At 33.8% G+C, this 21,930-nt stretch overlaps 1 protein-coding gene across 2 annotated transcripts in view; it reads left to right on the top strand.

Moving 5' to 3' along the window:
* LOC126744273 (PHD finger protein 3) overlaps positions 1-21,930 on the top strand; it is a 99,162-nt gene that overhangs the window by 64,249 nt on the left and 12,983 nt on the right. For both annotated transcript variants that reach the window (XM_050451647.1, XM_050451648.1), the window contains 3 exons: positions 4,715-5,023; positions 18,893-19,122; positions 19,176-19,383. In XM_050451647.1, the coding sequence (XP_050307604.1) occupies positions 4,715-5,023; positions 18,893-19,122; positions 19,176-19,383 (747 nt within the window). The remainder of the gene's footprint in view (positions 1-4,714; positions 5,024-18,892; positions 19,123-19,175; positions 19,384-21,930) is intronic.

The following is a 21,930-nucleotide window of genomic DNA, read 5'->3' on the forward strand; positions in this document are numbered from 1 at the left end:
TACCATAAGAAATGGACGTGCTTTTAAAAAAAGGATTATCCGCGGAAATTACGGTAAGTCAAATAATATTTTATTTCAGTAGGTATAATAAGTAATACAGTGCGTCCGTTGTGACTCGTAACTCGTTAGGTACGCTAAAAGGTGCTTTTGGTAGGTTTATTTATTTAATTTTTTTTTCAGTTTCCCTGTATTACTAATGGAGTATTATGGGGATTCTGTATAAATATATTTATACAAATAAAAACATTTTTGGCAAAAAAGATCTGCCACTCTACCCGATTTTGATATTAGGAAAGGTTTTTTGTTAAAAAAATAGCCTTAAAATAATTTTAAAATTTGATTCAGTTCAAAGCTATGGTAATGCGATACTATTATTGGTGTTTTGTTCGCTTCAACTTAATTATAGAAGCCATTTTTTAATATAGTTGTTTTCTTTATAAACGCATGTTCAAGTACCTATTATTATTATTACCCAAGCACTATTAGTGTTGTTATTTAAAACAAAATTTCCTTTTTTTTGTAAATTACCAAAGAACATAAGACAGTGGTGGCTGATTTAATAAATGAGCTTGCAAGGATTTGTGATTTAGCCATAAATGAAACCAGTAACATCAACCTTATTAAAATATTAAAAACTTTACAAATTCTTAGAAAAAAAAATTAAACTGGTAGCCAACTGGACACATTTTTGGCAACAAAGAGTTCAGTATTCAGGCAAGAGCGTGTTATAAAACTTCAGTCAACGGCTCGTACCAGAAGAAATACGCGCCTTGGATCAAAATCTGGCGCCAAAAGAATCCAAAGTGGTAGGCCAGCTAAGAGGCGACATTCCTTGGCAGCTAATATTACATCAAATATTCCTAATGCCAAAATACATAATTTTTTTTTTGTAAATGAATAAATAATTAAGTAGATAATTTAGGTACTTTATTAGATTTTTCAGTTTGCCTAAATTAAGTAAAATAAAAAATTAACCCATATCGGCTTTTATTTACCGCATAATACATAAATGTTTTTAATAAGTTTGTGTTTAACATTTTGGATGAGCAAAAAAACACTAACTTCTCAATTATGTGTTGCAGTCTATTAGATTTAGTGGTTGGCGTTGTACTCGAATATATTTAGGAGTCTAATGGTAAAATCCTATTTAATATTATGGCGGCGTTGTGTCGTATTAGATTTTGGAGTACAGCGTTGTAACCAACTAGATTTTGAGTTATAACCAATAACAATCGACAAAAACTTGCTACAATATTAGGTTTTGGACATACGCAGTCCGGACACAGCAGGTTTTGCCTCCTTGGCATGTGGTAAAATATGACTAGTGATGTCGTTTACCACCGATTTGGATAAACAACGAACAGGGATCGTCTTTCGATTGCTAGTGCCGAAGTAGTTATAATAGACCATTTTCAATTTCTTCTAAAATATGGTCACCATAATCAAGACGGGGTCTTCTTCAGTGCACATTGATAAACACGATAATCAGGATTTCATGCCAAATTCGGATATCTTTCTTGATAAAGGTTAGCTGCTGCTAGACCATTTCCTCTGTATTCTTCATAAATAAGATGAGTTTTTGTGTACTCTTAGACGGGTATACGACACAGCCATATTAAAATAGTTAATTACAAATACAAAGCCCATAGGAAAGTCTATATATGCTGTTGGTCTCCAAAACAAACAAATCCAAACCAGAAGGTAACAGGCAAGTCTGGATACAAGCAAAAATTTATAACAATACGAATGCGATACAATGTCGAGCAGGTTATTGTAAACAAACTGAATACCAAAAATATTTGTTTTTTTGCTATGATGATAAAAATTACTCTGTTGATTTTCTATTTTTCTAAGTTAAATAAAACAAATTTTTGGAACATAATTTAATTTGGTTTGATATTTAGGATGATCTTCAGAGTATTAAGAATGATCTCCATAATTATTAAGGCGGATAAGGTTTATCCTACACTCTTTATCTATTTTCTTAGTTCTGTGTTTTTTTTATATTTTGTTAATATTAAGTTTACTATATTTTTAAGCACAGCCTTTGTCTTTAAGTAAGGTGGCATCGGTTTTATAATAATCGTGATTCGATCTTTTTGTCTCAAATCCACATTCTTTTTATTAAACGTAATAATAATTTTATTTTTTATAAGAAAATAAAATGTTTTGAATTTGAATTAATACATTAACCGTTTATTAAAGCAATAGACAGTTAAATTTCTTATTGAATATGTTTACAATTTTGTTTAATGTTGGTCTTTGATCAATAAAATTACTATTAAATAGACATAACGAACGCTGCTCGTCAATAGAAAACCCAAGGCAGTAAACTTGATATAGCTCATATAGGACACGTCGGTTAGAAAATCTGGCGACACCATGTTGTAAAATAGAGAAAGTAGGAATAAGAATGAGTAATTTATCTTGTTATATCTATTGAAATAGAGTCGAAAAAAATAAAAATGAAATAGCGAATATTCGGCTTTTTCCAAATATCTTCGGAAGTATTCGGAATTTTTAAAATTTCAAAAGAGTGTTCTAGTTTATGAGATCCCAATGGTGAGGCTCGAATTTAACACTCTGTACAGAGTGTTTCATTATCTCCATTACCTCCATATCTCAGCAATCCAGGGGCTTTGGGGAAAACATCGGCATCATAGATAAGAATTAAGAAATGATGTCTAGCAATCCTTTTGGTCATAGTACATTTGAAAATTGTCAATTTCGGCAAAAATAGGCGAAATCTTGATACTTTGCCAAAAGTTAGTGTTCCTTATAAAAAACCCAAAAACAAAAAGTTGCGATCTTTTCCCCGTGCGTTTTTGGAAAACTCGAAATTTTTTTGTAATCGATTTATTGCGAAAAAAGTGGATTTTAGGAAAAAGTGTCAGAAACAAAAATTTTTATAACTAAATTGCCTACAATTTTAATTCTAGAATCTTCTTTCACAACATTACTGCTGCCTTACTGCCAAAGTCACCTAACATTACTTTTTCCAAAATTTCGTCCTGAAATAATTTTTTTTAGTGGACATTTTCAACGTGTAGAACTCAAAAAAACCTACAAACATGATGTATGCATTATCTCGTTACAGAGATACAGCGCGTTGATTTCCCAAAAATCGCATTATATCAATATGAATGGCTAATGCTAGTAATTTACTAGGGCTGCTCTATTTCATTAAACGTTCCCGGAGCATGTAATTCACCAAAAAAATGTGTATCATTTCCCCCTCCTAGATGATTTTTGGTTTACTCAAAAATGTTTTGGATTCTATTTCTTATGAAAACTACTCAATTTAAAGAATTTCTAAGACAAAAAAAGTTTAGAATATAATTGTCTATAATTACTACCCGTAATTACTATACAAGGAGACACCAAACATTTATTTTGATGTTTTATTGTAGTGTAATGTTTTTTTTTTACATTTTAAATGAGAGAGATATACAGACCACCCAATGCCGTTCAATTCGCCGTCATATAAGAGCGTTTTTGGAACTCACATTTTGTCTATGTCATGTATCTTGTAAATTTATGAGAATAAGGAGTGACTTTGGTCTAGTTTCATTACTTTTTGACAAACATATCGATTTTGCTTTCAAAAATCAATGCATAAGAATGATAATTTGATGATTATTCACAATTGATGACTTTATTCTACAAATTTTTGAATAGTCCCCTGATTTTTCGCTATTAATCATTCGTTTGATGTGCAAGAAAATAAAAAAAATCTCTAATGCATTATTAATCATTCGCTTCTTAAATTCATCCTTCTTAACCTTTAAATTCGCTTAAAACAAAATTAGTTACAGGTAAGTATGTAATGTAATACATTGTTACCAAAAAGTAAAAGTAACTAATCTGCACTTTATCAAATATGGACATTAAATATGTATATATCAAATACAGTTCCAAAAAATCATTGTGCGACTATAAAAATTTGACATGTACTTTTAGTGTCTTTGGCGCTCTCTATCTTGTGCTTGATTATTGATGTAAAGCGACAAACACGGGTAGCAGTTGGAGATAATTATAATCTAACCTTTTTTTGTTTTAGAAATTAAATAGTTAAATTTGAAGAGTTATAAAAGAAATAGAATCCAAAAAATTTTTGAGTAAACCAAAAATCATTTAAGGAGTGAAATAGAACACCTCCAGTAAATTATTACGTGCCATTTATATTGATATAATGCAATATTTGGAAAATATACCCGCTGTATCTAGATAACGAGATATTGAAAAAAAATGCATGCATCATTTTTTTAGGCTTTTTCTGAGTTCTACACGTTGAAAATGTTTGAAACAAAAAAAAATAATTTCAGGACGAAATTTTGGTCACCCAAAAGTAATTTTAGGTGACTTTAGCTCTCTCTCTTCTGCGCATTTTATTTTACAGAAAAGATCCTGGAATAAAAATTCTAGGCAATTTAATTATCAACATTTTTTTTTCGGACACTTTCCTAAAACCCACGGCTTTTGCGAAAAATCGATGACAAAAAAATTTTGAGATTTCCAAAAACGTACGAGGGAAGGGATCGCAACTTTTTCTTTGGTCTTTTTATAAGCACCACTAACTTTTGGCAAAGTATCAAGATTTCACCTATTTTCGTCAAAGAAAAGTTGCAGTTGCAGAAACACTGTATATCAATTTCTTCAAATTTAAAATTGAAGACAAAGTTAATTGTTCTATAGCCATGTTTTAATATTCTAGGTGATTGTTCAGGTCTAAGTAAAGAGCTTTCCGAAAATCTGGACATTGTCGGCAGGATATCCCCAGATACGGTTTGGGACTATATAGGCAAAATGCGAAGTTCCAACAGCAAGATTATATCACTGATAAGATTGAACGCGACGAATGTGGAAGAGCAAATGCCTTATTTAGCTTTATACAGTTATTTAAGTAGCAGGAATAGACTGGGGGTGGTTAAAAGCACCACTAAAGCCATAAAGGATTTTTATATTTTGCCTTTGGCTGCTCAGAAACCCATACCGCAGGCTCTGCTGCCCATAAATGGACCAGGTAAGGCGATATTTTATAACATTTCATCGAATTTCCAAATTGTCGAAGCTTTCTTAAAAGTATGTTGAGTTGTGAACATTGCTACAGATATTCAATATCAAACTAGAAAATTCGGCGATCACTTAAATTCATATCCAAAATGTTGTCAACATTTTCGGGAGTAGTCACTTCCACTGGGCGACCCGAAGAATGTTCAACTTTTGTGAACAAACGGTCACGTTTAAACTAATTCACTTAAAGTTGCAAATACGGGAGCAGATGTCCCATGAACTGCTTCCAACTCAGATTAGATTTTTATTTTCGATTTAAAGCCTTTGTGATGAATGATATTGACGCTCGAAACTCACTTTTCTCCATCGTTATAAACAAACAAAATTTTAAACTTTATTCGATGGCACTACATTATAATATTTACATATATTTATTTATTGCAAGATTTCCGGGAATAAAATGACGTTTTAGTACAACAAGAATTAAATAGTCCTGAAAACAACATGATGAGGATATGTCTTAATTTAATCAGTTGACTCAAATTAAACAATATGACTAATAGCCCCTAGATAAAGATCTTCTGAAGCTAGACATTGACATATTAAAAACATCTAGTTCCTCACTAATAGAATTTAACAATCTAAGCGATCTATGGGAGAGTGTTTTCCATAATTTGTAGAGTGATGTATGAAAAATAGATTTGAGTGGCGTAGGGATCATTTAAACGAATTTGAGACAATAGTTGAGGACAATCCGATTTTCCATTAATAATTTGAAAATGTAACATAAATCTATGACCACGCGTCTATGTTCCAGGCTATCCAACTCAAGAATATTTAACATATTTTCTATATAATAGTTCTCAAAACTTATACAGGGTGTTGCACCGCCAGGCGGGACATAGAAAATCTCATGTAATTTTTAATACACTTTTAATTTTTAATGAACCACCCTAACGCCGCCATATGCTGATCGCTCCCGTAATTAGCAAGGCCTGCATTTGAAGGCTATTAAGTTTTGTTTTGGCCAGTTGTTGTGTTGCTTTGCTCCACCACACCAGCTCTAGGATATCGTAGGTCTGATGATCTGTGTGTATAACCACTGCATCTGTTTTGGATTCATTCCCAGGTTTTGCCGCATATCCTGCGACAGTTCCATATTCCTTTTCCTGATGAATGGCACGACAGGGTCTTTCGGGAGGAAAGGGATATATTTTGGGAACATGTTCAGAAGGTCAAAATAAGATAAATTAACCCATAGGTTTTAATCCGATTCTCAACCGTTTCTGAAATAATCGGTTCTGAATTTTTTTTGTAAGGTTTTTTATTTTTAAAGCAACACAAACAAATACTACTAAAAAAACAAAATTCCAGTAATTTAAAATGTTTTCGAAAATACCCCCACCAACCCTTCAAGGCAAGCTGCAGCACGTTTGTTAAGCGCTCGTGTTGCACGTTTAATTGCTTGTGGATTGTTTTTAATAAATTTGATTGTGGAGTCCTTCTACGGTTTCTACTAATATTTCGTACACTAGAGCTTTCATCCACTCCGAGAGGCAATAATCCAGTGGATTTAAGTCTGGTGACCTTGGTGGCCAAACTTGAGGTCCTTCTCTGCCAATCCAACGAACGAACACCCTGGTTCTCATCCAGAACATTTTCCACATTTAGTCCCGCCTCTCGTTCAGATTTACTTCTTATGCTTGGAAACATTCCTGATCATTTGCAAAAACTGTCTGAAAAACTTTTCGATTAGGAATTCGTTGGTATTCATGCGCTAACATTACAGAAACCATACACGAATATCATGTCAGCATACTCCCTATGAGTGAATGCGTGAGGCATTACGTAATGGAAACTTTGCTCTTTTCAAATTGAATCGCTCAGAATCAATCAAACTGACAACCATGCTTCTCAAAACTACCAATCAATTAAAATAGGTATTAAAATAGGTATACAGAGAACGCAATTATTCCAAAAATTTACAAAAAAAAACTTTAGAAATGGTTAAGAATCGGATTAAAACATATGGGTTAATTTATCTTATTTTGACGTTCTAAATATGTTCCCAAAATATTTACCTTTCCTCCCGAAAGCCGAGCGAGTTACGTTGGTAGCTTTCCAGCACGTTGGAATGTATCCCATGCTAGACTGGCTCTAAGTAGTGCTAAGGGATAGGGTAAAAGTAAGTCCAGCACAACTTGAAGGAGTGCTGGATAGATTCCGTTCCCTTCTGGTGATTTAAAGGGCTGAAATGGTTTAATATCACCTTTAACCGCACTAGGCGAAATTATGGTTCTGGTAAAAAGCCAGTTTTCTTTGGATAGTCGCTGGGATCGTGGCCAAGCGATTTCTCCAAAATGATGAAGCAATTTGGACCCGGGGAAGTGTGTTTGTGCCAGAACTTGAAGCGTCTCTCGTCTGGTTTGTGTGAAAGTGCCATTGGGGCGTCTTATTAACCCCATCTCCTGTTCACGTTCCCTTGAGACCATTTTATAGATCCGTGCACTGCGAGGCGTTTCATTGACATCCTCACAGAACCTTCTCCATGAATCCGTCTTAGCTTTACATATAGCCTTATTGTAGTCGGCTAACTCCCTACGATATGGCTTCCAGTTGTTACTGGTTTTGGCAAGGTTGAAGAGTTTGCGTACTTCAGACATTATTTTGTTAAGATTGTGGTTTCACAAAGGTCCACCTTGATTGCCCCCCTTTACCTTCAGTGGACAGTTTTCATAATATGCTGTTACAATAGCTTCAGACATTTTATCAGCCATGTAATTTAGCTGATCATGATTCTTTATAGTTTTGTCATAGGATAGTAGGTTTCCCTGTAGGGTCGATTTATATCCGACCCAGTCAGTATTTCTCAAGTTCCTGTACTCAACTATGGGTCTGTTACCGATAGCAATGTCAAACTGTATGTGTCTGTAATCTGAGCTTGATGGCTTCGATGACACCATCCATTGCTGACTTTGCTGCCGATATAGTTTGAACTAATAGTTAGATCTACTACCTCTTTTCCGTTTTTAGTAATAAAGGTTGGTTTATGGCCTTTATTATTAATTGTTTTTCCCAAGTATATAGTTGAAAAGAGACTCACCTCTGTGATTAATGTTTGTGCTACCTCAGGCTGTGTGATGAGAGTTTGTATCACATTCCAGGATATACTGCCCGTTTTTCTCTTTGCAGTATCAGATTTTGCACCATCTTTGGAGGAGGTTATTCTGCTGCATCGTCCGGGAAGTATGCAAAGCATATGAGTGCCTCCGTACCACCCGGAAAGAAGACCTGGGCCGCTATGGTGTCCCTGTCGCAGATATTTGAGTGAATAATAACTCCTTGGCATTGTTGCCAAGGGGTGGTTCGATTACTTTACCAGTGGTTATACCCAGTCCACAGACTCGACCTTCATTGGAGTTCCATGGTTCTTGGATAAGGGCGATGCCGATTTTCGCCTCATCGAAGATTTTTGCCAGTACAATGCTTGTAACCCTAGCATGCTGCAAATTGGCTTGTAGTACTTTAAAGCGTGGTGCCACCATTTTTTTTTCTGAACAGTGAGTTTGCCCTCCTGCCACCTGGCTTGGGTCCTTTAGGTCACCCAGGTTCGCCCCCTTTGGGCGCTGAACGAGGTGGTTGCTTTACAGTGTATGGGGCGGTTGTTATCACACTCTTCCCCTCTCCTCTTTTTGCCTTTCTTGGGCACCGTTTTGACCGGTGTGTGTTTGCCCTTTGCTGAGGGCAATTGCTGCCTCAGGGCTTTTTTTTGGGATGGAACTAATCTTCCCTGTAGACGATTGTCTAGAGTTTTGAGCTGAGGCCGTTCCTTTGGGGGTATTTAAAAAGCAAAGTTTATAAAACCCCACCTAAAAATATTAATGATTTAAAGCATCGAATTACTCGTGAATGTAGAGATTTTAGCAGACAAAGACTTGCCAATGTTCGTGAGGAATTTCAAAACAGACTTAATTATTATCTCGGGAATAGCGTAGCACAGTTTGAGCACTTAATAAAATAAATTCTGTGAACTGATTAAATTGTTTATTTCTTAAACACCTTTTTACACCCTTACTGTTTATAAGTAAGTTTATCGGTACTTTGGGTGGTAGATTGTATGCCCTTTAAAATGATGTTTCAGACTATAGGTTAGTCATTAGACATACCAAAGTATGATGTCGGTAAAATATTCATTATTACTAGATATTTTAGCTCTCTATTTGCTGGTACGTCAAATAATTTAATTTTTTTGGTACTGTTGAATAGACATTTTAATGCTGCTTACAATGATGTGTCATATGGGGGTTTAAGTTGATGTGTTTTTTTTTTAAGAAGGTATTAAGGGCGGTTTGCTTTAAAATGAAAGCACTGTATATCACCACTTTCGTGAAAATCAAGAAAAAAAAGTAATTTGTTAATATTTTATAACTCTTAAGGGGTACATTATTTAAACAATAAAGGATACGATAAAACAACACACATTGCAAAAATATATATGTCACTATTTTGTCGCAAAGTTGGAAAAAGTCATTCTTGGACCACTCCTGAACTATTGTAATAATTGGTTTCATTCAGTTACTAATTTTTTCAAAGTAAAAATCTATATAAGGTGGACTAGATATTTTTGCAAAAAAAAATTAACGCTCCAACTTTTTTTCTGCTTTCTATAGTGCAATGATTAGTAAACATCTATTATTTTTCTTTATTTCCATTGAGACTGCTTAGATGAATGACAGTAATTTAAAAAAAAAACGTGACGTACCATTTTTATTGATTAAATATCCCATATTATTTATCTGGTGATGATTTTGGTTTAAACTTAAAAAAATCTTTTTTACATCAAAAATGAGGGCATGCACGTACCTATTAGTCAAAAAATTTCAAAAAAATAGCCAGAAAGTTACGATTAAAATTATTTTCTTAAAATTTTAACACTGTAGTTCAAAAGAATATGTTTTCGATATTTAAACTTCTCTTCTTAAGTTCTTTAAATCACTTAATAATAATTCATACCTTTATAGTGCAGCATATAAAATACTTTTTATAAATAAATCAATAAAATATATACATACAATTTTTATTAACTGATTTTAATAAAATAAAATTTTGTTGGGTATTCATGGAGTAATACAATTTATTTTTGGGCAATAATTATGCCACCTTGACCAATTTTATGAGTATATTTCTTAAAAAGTATTAAAGAGTGAAAATCGCTTAAATACATAAGTTCCAATTTTTACAGTTCTGACATACAGAATGTTCAAGAAAATAAATTGTAAATAAAGTATTTTATTTTAATGAGTATACCTTAATTAAGATTATTTTAGATAGAAGTGGTTTTAGTTTATTGTACCCATTAAATCCATTTAATGTATCTTTGATTCATCCATTTTAAGATAAATATTATAGATACAACATTATATACCCTTAAAAATATTAAATATGAATTAAAAAACTGGGCCTTACAAGGATCTTATCTTTTTAACGTTCAATTGACTCCCAAATATTTAACTAAGATTAGTACATTCGTATATCGTTCAAAAAAGATGATATTTATTATATTCCAAATACATGTTAACAATAACATATTACTAATAACCCGTTGCTCAATTTTTCTGCTTGCAGTGCGAGAGTGGCTTGAAGCGTCTATCCAGACAATAAACGATCGTATTAAAAACGGTAAACTTTGAATTTAAATATATTTGGCTGTAGTAGATATTTTTTTGTTGTTTTAAATAGACTTTATTCTGAATTCTATTTTTTGCTTCCACTTTTAGAACGTAGTCCAAAACTAATTAGATTTTATATTATATATGTACATGTTATATAATATCTATTAAGATAGTTTTAATACACAGTTTTTGGTTGCTCTTAAAAGTTAAACATTCACCGGTCTACAGGAACCACGGAAGTCCTGTTGTATCTTCAGTAGATTATGAGAGCTTTTATTCGAATTTCTTTCTATTTTCTCACATGAATTTATTGACATTTCTAGCACTTTGTAAGGGCATAGTTAATTTCTATACAGAACCTTATTTTCCTGTGTTATGTTTTTGACTGAGAATATCCCAATAAAGTATGAAAAAATTATAATAAAGGGTACAAATTATTTTTTGCTCTGGAGAGATTTATTTTCAGCCCATAAAATAAAATGCCCATGTAATAAAAAACTCTATAAAGGGAAAATGCTGTTTTTATTTTAGCTTATACTTATTTGAAAAACATATCAGTAATAATATAAAAGTGCTTGTCAAAAAATGTTCTGCATGTCTGTTTTATTTTTTTGTTATGACAATTATTAAAAAACCAAATTCCTAAAATTTTTGCCTGCGAATGTTCATATAGTGTTTTGTATTGCACTGCTTATTTTTCAAATTATTAATTTTTTTGTTTACAACTAAATTTTAGTATTTGTTGCTTTATCATTTAACGCGAAGTTATATAAAATAATTAGTTGAAGTCTATCTGGAAGATCTATTACTTTACATACCACACACCACGACTCTATTGGCCTCTTTTTCAAGGCGATTTCAATGGAAGGTATTTTAAATGAAATATCATTCAATAAAAAAATATATTTATTGATCTTTCATTGTCTACAATTATCTACTGTTGCCAACTGTATACGATTTTGTTGGTTTAGTAATTATAAGTGCATATTTATGTATGGCAATTGGAAAATATGAAGCCCTTAGTGATAGCAACTAATAGAATCACGGTTTTGTCGACTAAAAATCAACTTACGTGTGCTAGTACTAGCGGTACGCCAAAAGATACTGCATTTTTTGATACCAAGGTGCCACTTGGCACAGATGTTCCTTAGAACCATTTAGACGATTTGGCCCGAAGAACACTCGAGATTTTCCGTGTGGGTAGATTTTAGGGGAGTGGGGGTAAAAATTAAGAAAAAAAAATTGAAAAAAATAAATTTACCCTAGCGGCGAGATCTGGGTGTCAATTTCATATAATTTGGACCCAATCAATTTAATGGTCTTGCCAAAAATGTAATGCAGATACTGGAAGTCTGTCAAAAGCCGCCATTTTTAAAAAATTGCCGACTTTTGATTGAATTTTGTCTTTAACCAAAACCGGGTCGTGTAAGGTGTCTAAACTTAGGGTTTCCGGGTCAAGAAGTTCATTTATAATATTGAAAATAGCCCACGGGTATCGAAAGTGTATATGAAAGACTGTAATAATATTTTATTATATATATTTATGTATTTTTATCCCATAAAAACAACGTAAAAATACACATTAACAAATAAAAATAAACAACGGCAACAAATAAAACAAAAAGATAAGGTTTAATATAAAAACTAAATATAAGGAACAGTATAAAAAAGTAGGTACAGAAATATGAAGTATCTAAATTATAAACTACTAAACTATGAACTATCGCCAAGTACGTCCCTGTCTTTTTCGGCGTTATTCCCACTAAAACAAATTGCACATAAAAATAAATATAGGAGGTTCGGTAGTAGATTGTATCGGAAATATTCAATAAATTTACCCTTTATTTGAGAAATCCCCCATACATTTTTGGCATGCAGGGGAACATGGCAGTCCCTGTCGCCGGCGGCAGCTGCACCGAAGTGGCTCGCAGCCTGTCACGCAGCCACGTCTATCTAAAGCACGAACTGCCTTCCAAACCTGTGGCAACTTGGACCACGAAACCTTCCAATGATTGACCTCAAGATCAAGAGTCCATCCCCATCTTTCAGGACTTGTGCAATTTTCCTTTACAAGATTTGCACAGTCCCAGATGTGACCAGCGACATACGCTGCTCTCTTTACGTGCTCCTCCAATGCAGCGCGTGTTGGAGGAATTGAAGCTAGGTGTTTACCGTCTGAAGCAAACATCTGCTTTCTCACCTCATTTATACCTAGACGTGAATCCTGAAAAATAAATGTTTAATTTACTGTGTACTATTTTCCCAGTACATTCAAAGATAAAATAGTCTTACGCCATTTGATTCCGATGTGCATACGCCATACAGTTTTATGGTAAATTTCTCTAAGTCCGCATATACGATCGGACTAATTTCGGTTTGTGGGTTGGAAATCTCCTTAAAGGCATTAGTGAAAGATTCGTCCCATGCAGAACGCTTGCTCTTGCCACAAAAAAAGGACGTGAAATCACTACCCGAAAAAGCGTGGAAATCTCGCAGTGCCTCAGATTTGTCGTCTCCAAGAGTCTGCGAAATTTGGTGAACACTAATATAGCGTTGTTTAGATCCTACTCCATATTGCAGCCACAGATGCTTTAAACCTTTCTGACTGAGCTTTGGAAAGAAAGATACTAGAACTACAAGAACATCTGTATTAGAACTTCGAACAATTATATTATGTAGTCCCCGATTCTCGATGGCGTTCTGCAATAATAAGTGGGTTATGCCCTTTTTTTCTTACCTCTTTAGCTTATATTTTATTGTGAAACTTTTTTGATAATGGAATGAACTTACTTGCAAGTGTAACACTATTCTTCCGTCAGCCTCTCCCATATTCAAGCAAGAAACTCCGTTGAGAGTTGTCAAGTAGGAATGTGATGCCACAATTGTGGAGTCAACATTCGTCACAAGCTGAATGTCTTTAAATTTGATGAGAAGTGTACGACTCAAAAATCGAAATAGATCTTCCTTATTAGTATCGTTGCGTAAATAGTCTGTCCAGTCAGAAGGCAGTTTATCTATGAAGAGATAAAAAATTTGAACCTTATTTTTTAAAAAACCTTAAGGCCGGAATCTTTTATGTAAAGTTTGTTTATTTACCCTTTTCGGGAAGATTTACACGGCGCACTCCAATACCACGGGCAGAACGGGTGGCATGTTTTAGGCTATTCTGTAGGTACAAGTCCCATGCAATATCTACGTGTCTCACACCATGATTGGCAATAAATGAAGATCGAATGTAGGCCTCAATCTCAATAATAGGAATCGCGCAGGGGTCACGGAGCACTGTCAATATTTTTAAAGGGTATCACAATATTATTATCATCACAAATTATTGTTTGATACTTTTTCGGCCGTTTCGCGGGAAATCGCTTATGGTACATAGCGTCCATTTTCGATAACCGTAGGTTATTTTTAATGCCATAAATTAATTTCCTGACCCCAAAAACATAAGTCTAGACACCTTACACGACCCGGTTTACGTTAAAGATAAAATTCAATGAAAAGTCGGCCATTTTTTAAAAATGGCGGCTTTTGACAGACTGCCAGCATCTGTATGGCATTTTTGGTACTACCATTAAATTCCTTCGGTTCAAATTATATGAAATTGACACCCAGATCTCGCCTCTAGGGTACATTTAATTTTTTGATTTTTTTTTATTTTAACCCCCCACCCCCTCTAAAATCTACCCACACGGAAAATTTTGAGTGTTCTTCGGGCCAAATCTTTTAAATGGTTCTAAAGAACATCTGTACCAAGTGGCACCTTGGTATCACAAAATGCAGTATTTTGCAAGAATTGCCGTTATACCGCTAGCACTATACCGGGTGTACAACTAAGAGAGGTCCTCGAAAAAATATTTTTCATAAAAGCGGCAAAGAGAAATCGTTGGAAATTATTTACATGTTCGTACAATGACCGCTATGAGGCGTGATACAACATTGAAATAGAAAAAAATGGTTTTATTGAAAATATTCAAAGTGAATCCTAGAGAAGAATGATGTCATTTTGAAGTATGATAAATTCAAAACATTTTTTATTTCAAACTTTTTTTTTAATCTGTCAAATAATAAGTGGGGGAAGGGTTGAATATTTATATCTAAAATTGTTGATAACTTTTGATTGGCCTAACCAATTTTAACGAGCTTTATTTTTCAAGGGTAATTATCAGGCTTTTATGTGGTATAATTACTTAGCCGACTTAGTTGTTTTGTTCAGCGCTAGAGGGCGGTTTGTGTTATTTTGGACTTTTATTTTCTGGCAAATATTAAATACAACGATGTATTTTTTTTTCATTTAGGCTAAAAGAGCATGAAAAAGCAAAAAAACTGGCACAAACCGCAACTCAATATCTTATTTTGATATAATAAAAATGTTTTAGAACTCACATTTTTGTAATAAATAAATTGTTTTATATTTTTAATGGTGTCCTAGATGCTCAATTTGTTTTCCTTCATTTTCAATACACAGCCGAAGTCGTTGTGTCGTTGACAGAACCGCTGTCTGGATTTCTGCTCGGGGTAAGGAATTTATTACATTGCGTATTCGGTTCTGCATGTCGTTCTGTGTTGTGGGTGGGGTGGCAAAAACTAAATCTTTAATCCTTCCCCACAGCTAAAAATCTAGGACAGTCAGATCTGGGGATCGAGCAGGCCAAGGAAATATACTTCCTCTTTTTATCCACAAACTATACTGCCTGGTTAAGTATTGACGAACTTGAATTGCAAAATGTGCAGGGCAACCATCATGTTGGAAAATTATTTGCCCTCTTGTTTCCAAATCAACATCTTCCAGCAACCCCGAGAGATCATTTTGCAAAAAATTTAAATACACATTACCAGAAAGTGTTTGATTGAAAAAGAAAGAACCAATAATTTTTCCGCCAATAATGCCGCATCACACATTTACAGTCCATCTGCCTTGGTCAAGAGTCTCGGGGATCCAACGGGGATTTTCTTCTGCCCAATAATGCAGGTTATGCAGGTTTACACCACCATCACTGCTAATATCTCGTCCGTCCATAATATCTTTTCGAGATAAATCGGGTATCTTCTCTAACCATGTTCAACAGCCAATGACAGAAATTGAGTCTGTTATGAAAGTCTTTTTCCAGAAGCACCTGGTGCAGAACCACGTGATATGGATGAAGTCTAAGTAAAAAACAATAAATATAAGATAATAGGATGCTTATTAGTGTTGTAACAAATAAAAATATGTATCGGTACCTGTCCTCTTTCAGAATATTTTCTAGTATACCATGGGATATTTCCAATTCTCTAGAAATATTTCGGATGCTTATTTGAGGGTTTATTTCAATATATGCCAAAACATTTATAACCTTTGCCTCTATGCGCCCTCACCTTCGTCTTCGATGAATATTGCCGCGAATAATTTCAGTATTTCTTGGCCTGGTAGCTAAACCGGTAAAGAAAGACTCTATGATTTTAGTGTCTTCTGTCAGGATATCATTGAGCATATATACGGGCTGCAATCCATGCATTTTGCATTAACTCAAAATACACTGCTTGCATATCAAAAGCACGACATAGCTTGGAATTACGTTTATAATTTTTAAAAGCTTAAATGATTTCAAAAATTGTCTTCGACGTTCAGTGGCGTGCAGTGGCATTAAGAGTAGGGTAGGCACTAGGCAATAAGGTAGCATAATTTTTTTAAATGTACTTACCATTAGAAAATCGTCGAGAAGAATCGTTTTCTTGATGAAGTGGAACATTGTCTTTATTTACACAAATTTATTTAAAAATGTCTGACTAACTGAGAAACAGAAACAATCATTTTTTATAAATTAGTTCAATACGACGATTTTTTACCAAAAATGCATTGATAACATCATCATAAAAAGTCGACTTACGTTTTAAATCTAGCAAGAGTTCTTTCTCCAAGGATATTATTGATAAACTGCTAAGCCGTTCTTGTCCTTGAGTATTACGTAAATACGTGTGGATGCGTTTTAATCCAGAGAATGAACATTCTGCAGATGCCGAGCTAGCGGGTATTGTTACGATTAATTTTGCTAATTTGATTATTTGAGGGAACACTTCGCACTTTTTTTTTTCCTGGCAAAAACGTATGACTTCATAAGCATTCATGCCTTTGAATTATGATGATGAATACAAACAATTAAGCTCATTTTTCAATCTCTTAAAATCAAACTTTTGTCCGTATTTCAATTTTAATCCATTGAATATTTCATCTGGAAGTTTATTTCTAAAAGTTTCGAAACAATCAGAATCCAAAAGACGGAAAAAATCTAATAGTCTAATTTCCCTGTAGCGATCATCAATTTCGCTTTTGATGTTGTCAACTATTTCTCTGAAAATTCGCCTGTAATGCATTTTAACATCATCCATATTTCGTTTTTTTCGAGGTTCGCCATAAACATTCGCACATTTACTATATATTTTTTCGAATTCTATGAAGAAATTTTCCAAAAATGCTTTTAAACTCTCAATTTTTTTAATACAATAGCCAATATCAGATAGTTTCGACTGTATTATATTATACGGCACATCCGTCTGAACAAATATTTGATTGAAAATTTCCAAAAAATAATTGAATTCAAAATCTTCTAGTGTAAACAAATACATTCTAGCTGCCGAAAGATTCTCTCCATCCCAGTTTGATTGATTTTCAAGCATATCATTAAATAGGTTTTTCAAATTAAAAAGTTCACTGAAAATTACGTTTACAGTTCTGGAATTATAGGCCCATCGAGTCTGTACTACACGTGGTAATTTTTTAAAACAAAATCGATTATAGAAATCAGAACGTTTGGTACTCGTGTGGAAAAATGTGCCCAAATTTTTAATTGTTCCAAAAAAGTGTTTGGTTTCCACTACCCTCTCGCAGGATATCGACAAAACTAAATTTAAAATATGAGCACTGCACCATACGTATATCGCGTCAGGACAAATTTCCCGCACTTTTTGCTGAACCCCATTTTTACTAGACGATAAAACAGCGGCTCCATCGTAAGTTTGAGCTACTAGTTTATCAGTACATTTATAGTCGTTCAAGATATCCGTAAATATTTTGGTTAGCGCTTCTGCAGTTTCACTTACGTCGATAAATCCCATAAATCGATCAACTATGTCATTTGAGTCTGTAAAATATCTAAAAATTACACAAAGTTGTTCTTTGCCGCTTATATCTGGTATCTCATCAGTCATAATAGCCACGACCTCTGTTTGGTTCAACTCATCTCGTATTTTTTCCTTGAGTACAAAAGCTATTGAAGAGATTAAATCGTTTTGTATTCGATTAAAAAATCCTAAAAAAACATTTCTCTTTTCACTTTCATTGCATGCATGTAAATGATCTTCAAGAATCCCATCATATTTAGCTAGAAGTTGTATGCATTCTATAAAGTTGCCCCTGTTGGACGATTCAGTATTTTCTGTATGTCCGCGGAATGGCAGTTCCTGCTTTCCCAAAAAGCAAGTTATGTCAATAAGTCTTTGCATTAGTCTTTTGACATTTAACATCGATCATTAACCTTTTTATCATGGCCCCGAAAATATTTATCAAATTAATTTGTTTCCAAAGCTTATTGCTAACCCGTGACGCAATAATGCCAGCGCGGCGACGGATTTCATTGTTCAAAAATATGTTAATTTCTAATTTCGGAATAAAGTAAGATATCTAGTTGCGGTTTGCGCCAGTTTTTATGTTTTTTTATGCTCTTTTAGCCTAAATGAAAAAAATTACATCGTTGTATTTGATATTTGCCAGAAAATCTTTGAAAAAATCCAAATTAAAACAAACCGCCCTTTAGCGCTCAACAAAACAACTAAAACGGCTAAGTAATTGTACCACATAAAAGTCTAAAAATTACCCTAATAATGAATAAAATAAAAGTAAGCTCGTTAAAATTCGTTAGGCCAATCAAAAGTTATCAAGAATTTTAGATATAAATATTCAACCCTTCCCCCACCTATTATTTGACAAATTAGAAAAAAAAGTTTGCCGCTTTTATGAAAAATTTTTTTTACCCTACGCTGTGCGATGACTAGTTATTCAGATATGGCCGGCGACCTCTCTTAGTTGTACACCCGGTAGAAGGGATTTTCTCCAAAAAAACATATCCGACAGCTTTGACTTATATTTTTGTGCTTGCACTGGCTTTACGTAAAACTTACGTTTACTTTATTACCTTGCGTTATATAACACATTATGTTATTTTCCCTAGGATTTGAAGAAGCCAGACCAGCTTTGTTATTAGGCATAATCGTAAGAGACAAACGCAAAAGAGGCCATTCGGAATTAATATCGCAAACTATGGCAAGCCACACACCCCATAAGAAAACGAGAATAGAGGTTCATGTGGTCAAAACGCCACCTCCCAGATCGTATACGCCGCCGCCGGTACCTCCGGAGGTGGCTCCTGTACCGCCTCCTCCTTTGCCTCCTCCACCAAAGGTGAGTATTTAGAATTGAAGAAAAATGTTTACTGATAAAAAAATATTTTTTAGATTGATCCTCGTTTAGCTAAACTAGCCCAACCTCCTTTGCCACCAATGGTGCTTCTCCCCGATCTCAGAATTCCTCCTCCTCCATTACCCCCATTGCCTTCGATACATGCTGAGATCCCCAAGTTGTCTCCTGCGATGATGTCGATAGTCAAACCAGGGCACAGTAGCCCGAATCTGATAGAACCAAAAATAGAGGCCAATGATGATGGTATGATGTTTTTTTTTAACTAGGTTTATGGAGACCAAAAAAATAGACATAAAGACTCGGTCTCAAATATATGTAATATTACAGATACACGTGTTTCACCCCTAGCGCAATATCATCGGGTCTACTTTACTGAGCTAGTAAAGTAGGACTGAAACGCAAAACAAACTTTATATCTACACCTACAGAGTTCATATTCAATTAAGAATAAAACATAATTTTTTTTTCTCACACTCTCCTTGAACAGTGGCTAATATCTCATAAACTTACCTTGAAATTGAAATTGTCGAAACAGTGGGCTGCCAAGGCAGTTGTGCATATAGGTCTCCTGTTGGACCCGTCATGCCCCACCGGGGCAAACGGCCAAACCGATAAGGCTCTCTGGTCTGAAGGACTTAAAGTCACTCGGTACGCTGAAAGTGTTACCCAAGTATTTGAACCTGGCGCGCGTGAGTGCTGGGCACTCGCCGACTACATGGTCAACGGTTTCATCCTCCTCACAGCACCATTGGCATTCCGGGTTGTCCGCAATACCGATGGTATGGAGATGGCTTCTTAAGTGCCAGTGACTGGTTAAAAGACCTGTTACTAGCCGAAGTTCGCGTCTAGTAAATACTTACCTTAAATGTTGAAAAATCGTGATTGTTGCGGTTTTATTTTAAAACGAAAATAAAATATTTAAGCTCAGCTATTTCTCTTTAATTTTAAAGGCATATATTAAACATTAATAGCTAATTTTTTTTTTAATAATTCATGAAATAATTTATTTCAAATTTGATATACAAGGTGTCCCAACTCTATTTAGACACGATTTTTTTTCACTCCTGTATATGATATGAAAAAAAAGTTAAGATGAAAAGTTTGGAAATACTTATTTTGTTGACCGTATTGGAAAGTGTACCGAGTGTCTCAAAACAAAGTTTTCATTGTCAAGTAAGTAGAACACCTTGTATATTTTACCAAATTTTTACTCTATTTAAATCTACATCAAAAATCTATAATACACTAGACGTCAAATATTGATGGTTTTCGAGATAAGTTAGTAAATAAGGATTTATGTAAACAAAATAACTAAAATTTATGATTTGTTTATTTTTATTTAAAATTTATAATTTTACTTTTATTATATTATTCAATGATTTGGAAGGTACTGGATTGGAAATAGAGGTCCTGTCAGGTAGCCAGCTCGGTCACCTGACTTTACACCGCTAGATTTTTCTTCTTGTGGGATATTTAAGTTAAGTTTACATTGAAGAGCTAAGAAATTTAAAGGATTTAAAAAACAAAATTACACGTGCTTGTAGGGCAAATCCGGAAGAAGTACTATATAGAAGCGCTAGTACCACTAAGCTAATAAAAAGGTGCGAACTCTGTCAAACCGAGAACGGTCAGTAACATTTACTATATATTTTTTTTAAATTATTCTAGTTTTATAATTGTTTTTAACTGCTTTTATAGTATATTGAACAGGAATTAACTAATATCATCATAATCAGCAACTATTTCAAAAACCATCAATATTTGACGTATAGTGACGTATTATACCTTTTTATGTAGAATTAATTAAGAGTAAAATTTTAAATATACATAAAATATACAGGGCGTTCCATTTAAAAAATCTTACTTGACAATGAGAAGTTTTTTTTTGAGACAATCTGTACATTTACTGTCATCAAAATTAGTATATCCAAGCAAACACTTTTTATCTTAAAATTTTTTTCATATTTTATTGGTCGAGGGCTTTCACGTGGTTGTCGGTTTTACTAATGGTAATTATTTACAGTTTATGTATTAAATTTAAAGATAACCAGATGGAATATCAAAAGACAAAATAGGTGGTCTGAGCGAAATAAATGCGAGACCAAATTTCAGGCAACTCTGATGTAAGGTTTTTAAATATTGTACTTTTTGACTTTTTTGACGTTTTCCTCGCTTTATCGATTTTTTCGAATAAAACTGTATTTGATATGTTCAAGCAGTTTTTGAAGGATGGCGCCACATGCAAATCCTAACAAAGTGAGGTTAGTTTGCTTTGTTTTGCTTATGTTGGATCTTATCTAATCTGTTTTGCAATTCCTTGAGTTTTTAATTTACAAACTAAAATTTCTCCACCCGATATATACAGTGACCGCCTAAAGTTCCGCATAAATCCGATAAAAATTAGAGACATGATTTTTTGAGAAAACGCTCGAACCCGTCGATTTTTATTTTAAGTTGCGCATTATTTCACATAAATGTTTGTATACAGAATGGAACAAAAAAAAAGATATGACGTCATCGGTCATTTTTTTAAATGGAATTCTATATTTTTATTGCATTTATGAAATATAGGCGAAATTCCAAGCAAGTTTCGTATAACACACATTATCTCAAAACTCAACTGTTTCCGAAATATTTACATTTAAATAACAAGAAAACAAATAAGTACGTCTATTTACAAATTAAGGTAAAATCGAGGATAAAAATAATTTTATAAACACTACCAATTGTTTCTATTTCCATGGTTGCACTTGTAAAGAATCTCCATTTTCGAATGTCACTGTCAGTTCG

The sequence above is a fragment of the Anthonomus grandis genome, chromosome 13 (genome assembly GCF_022605725.1).
Source record: "Anthonomus grandis grandis chromosome 13, icAntGran1.3, whole genome shotgun sequence".
Lineage (NCBI taxonomy): Eukaryota > Metazoa > Arthropoda > Insecta > Coleoptera > Curculionidae > Anthonomus > Anthonomus grandis.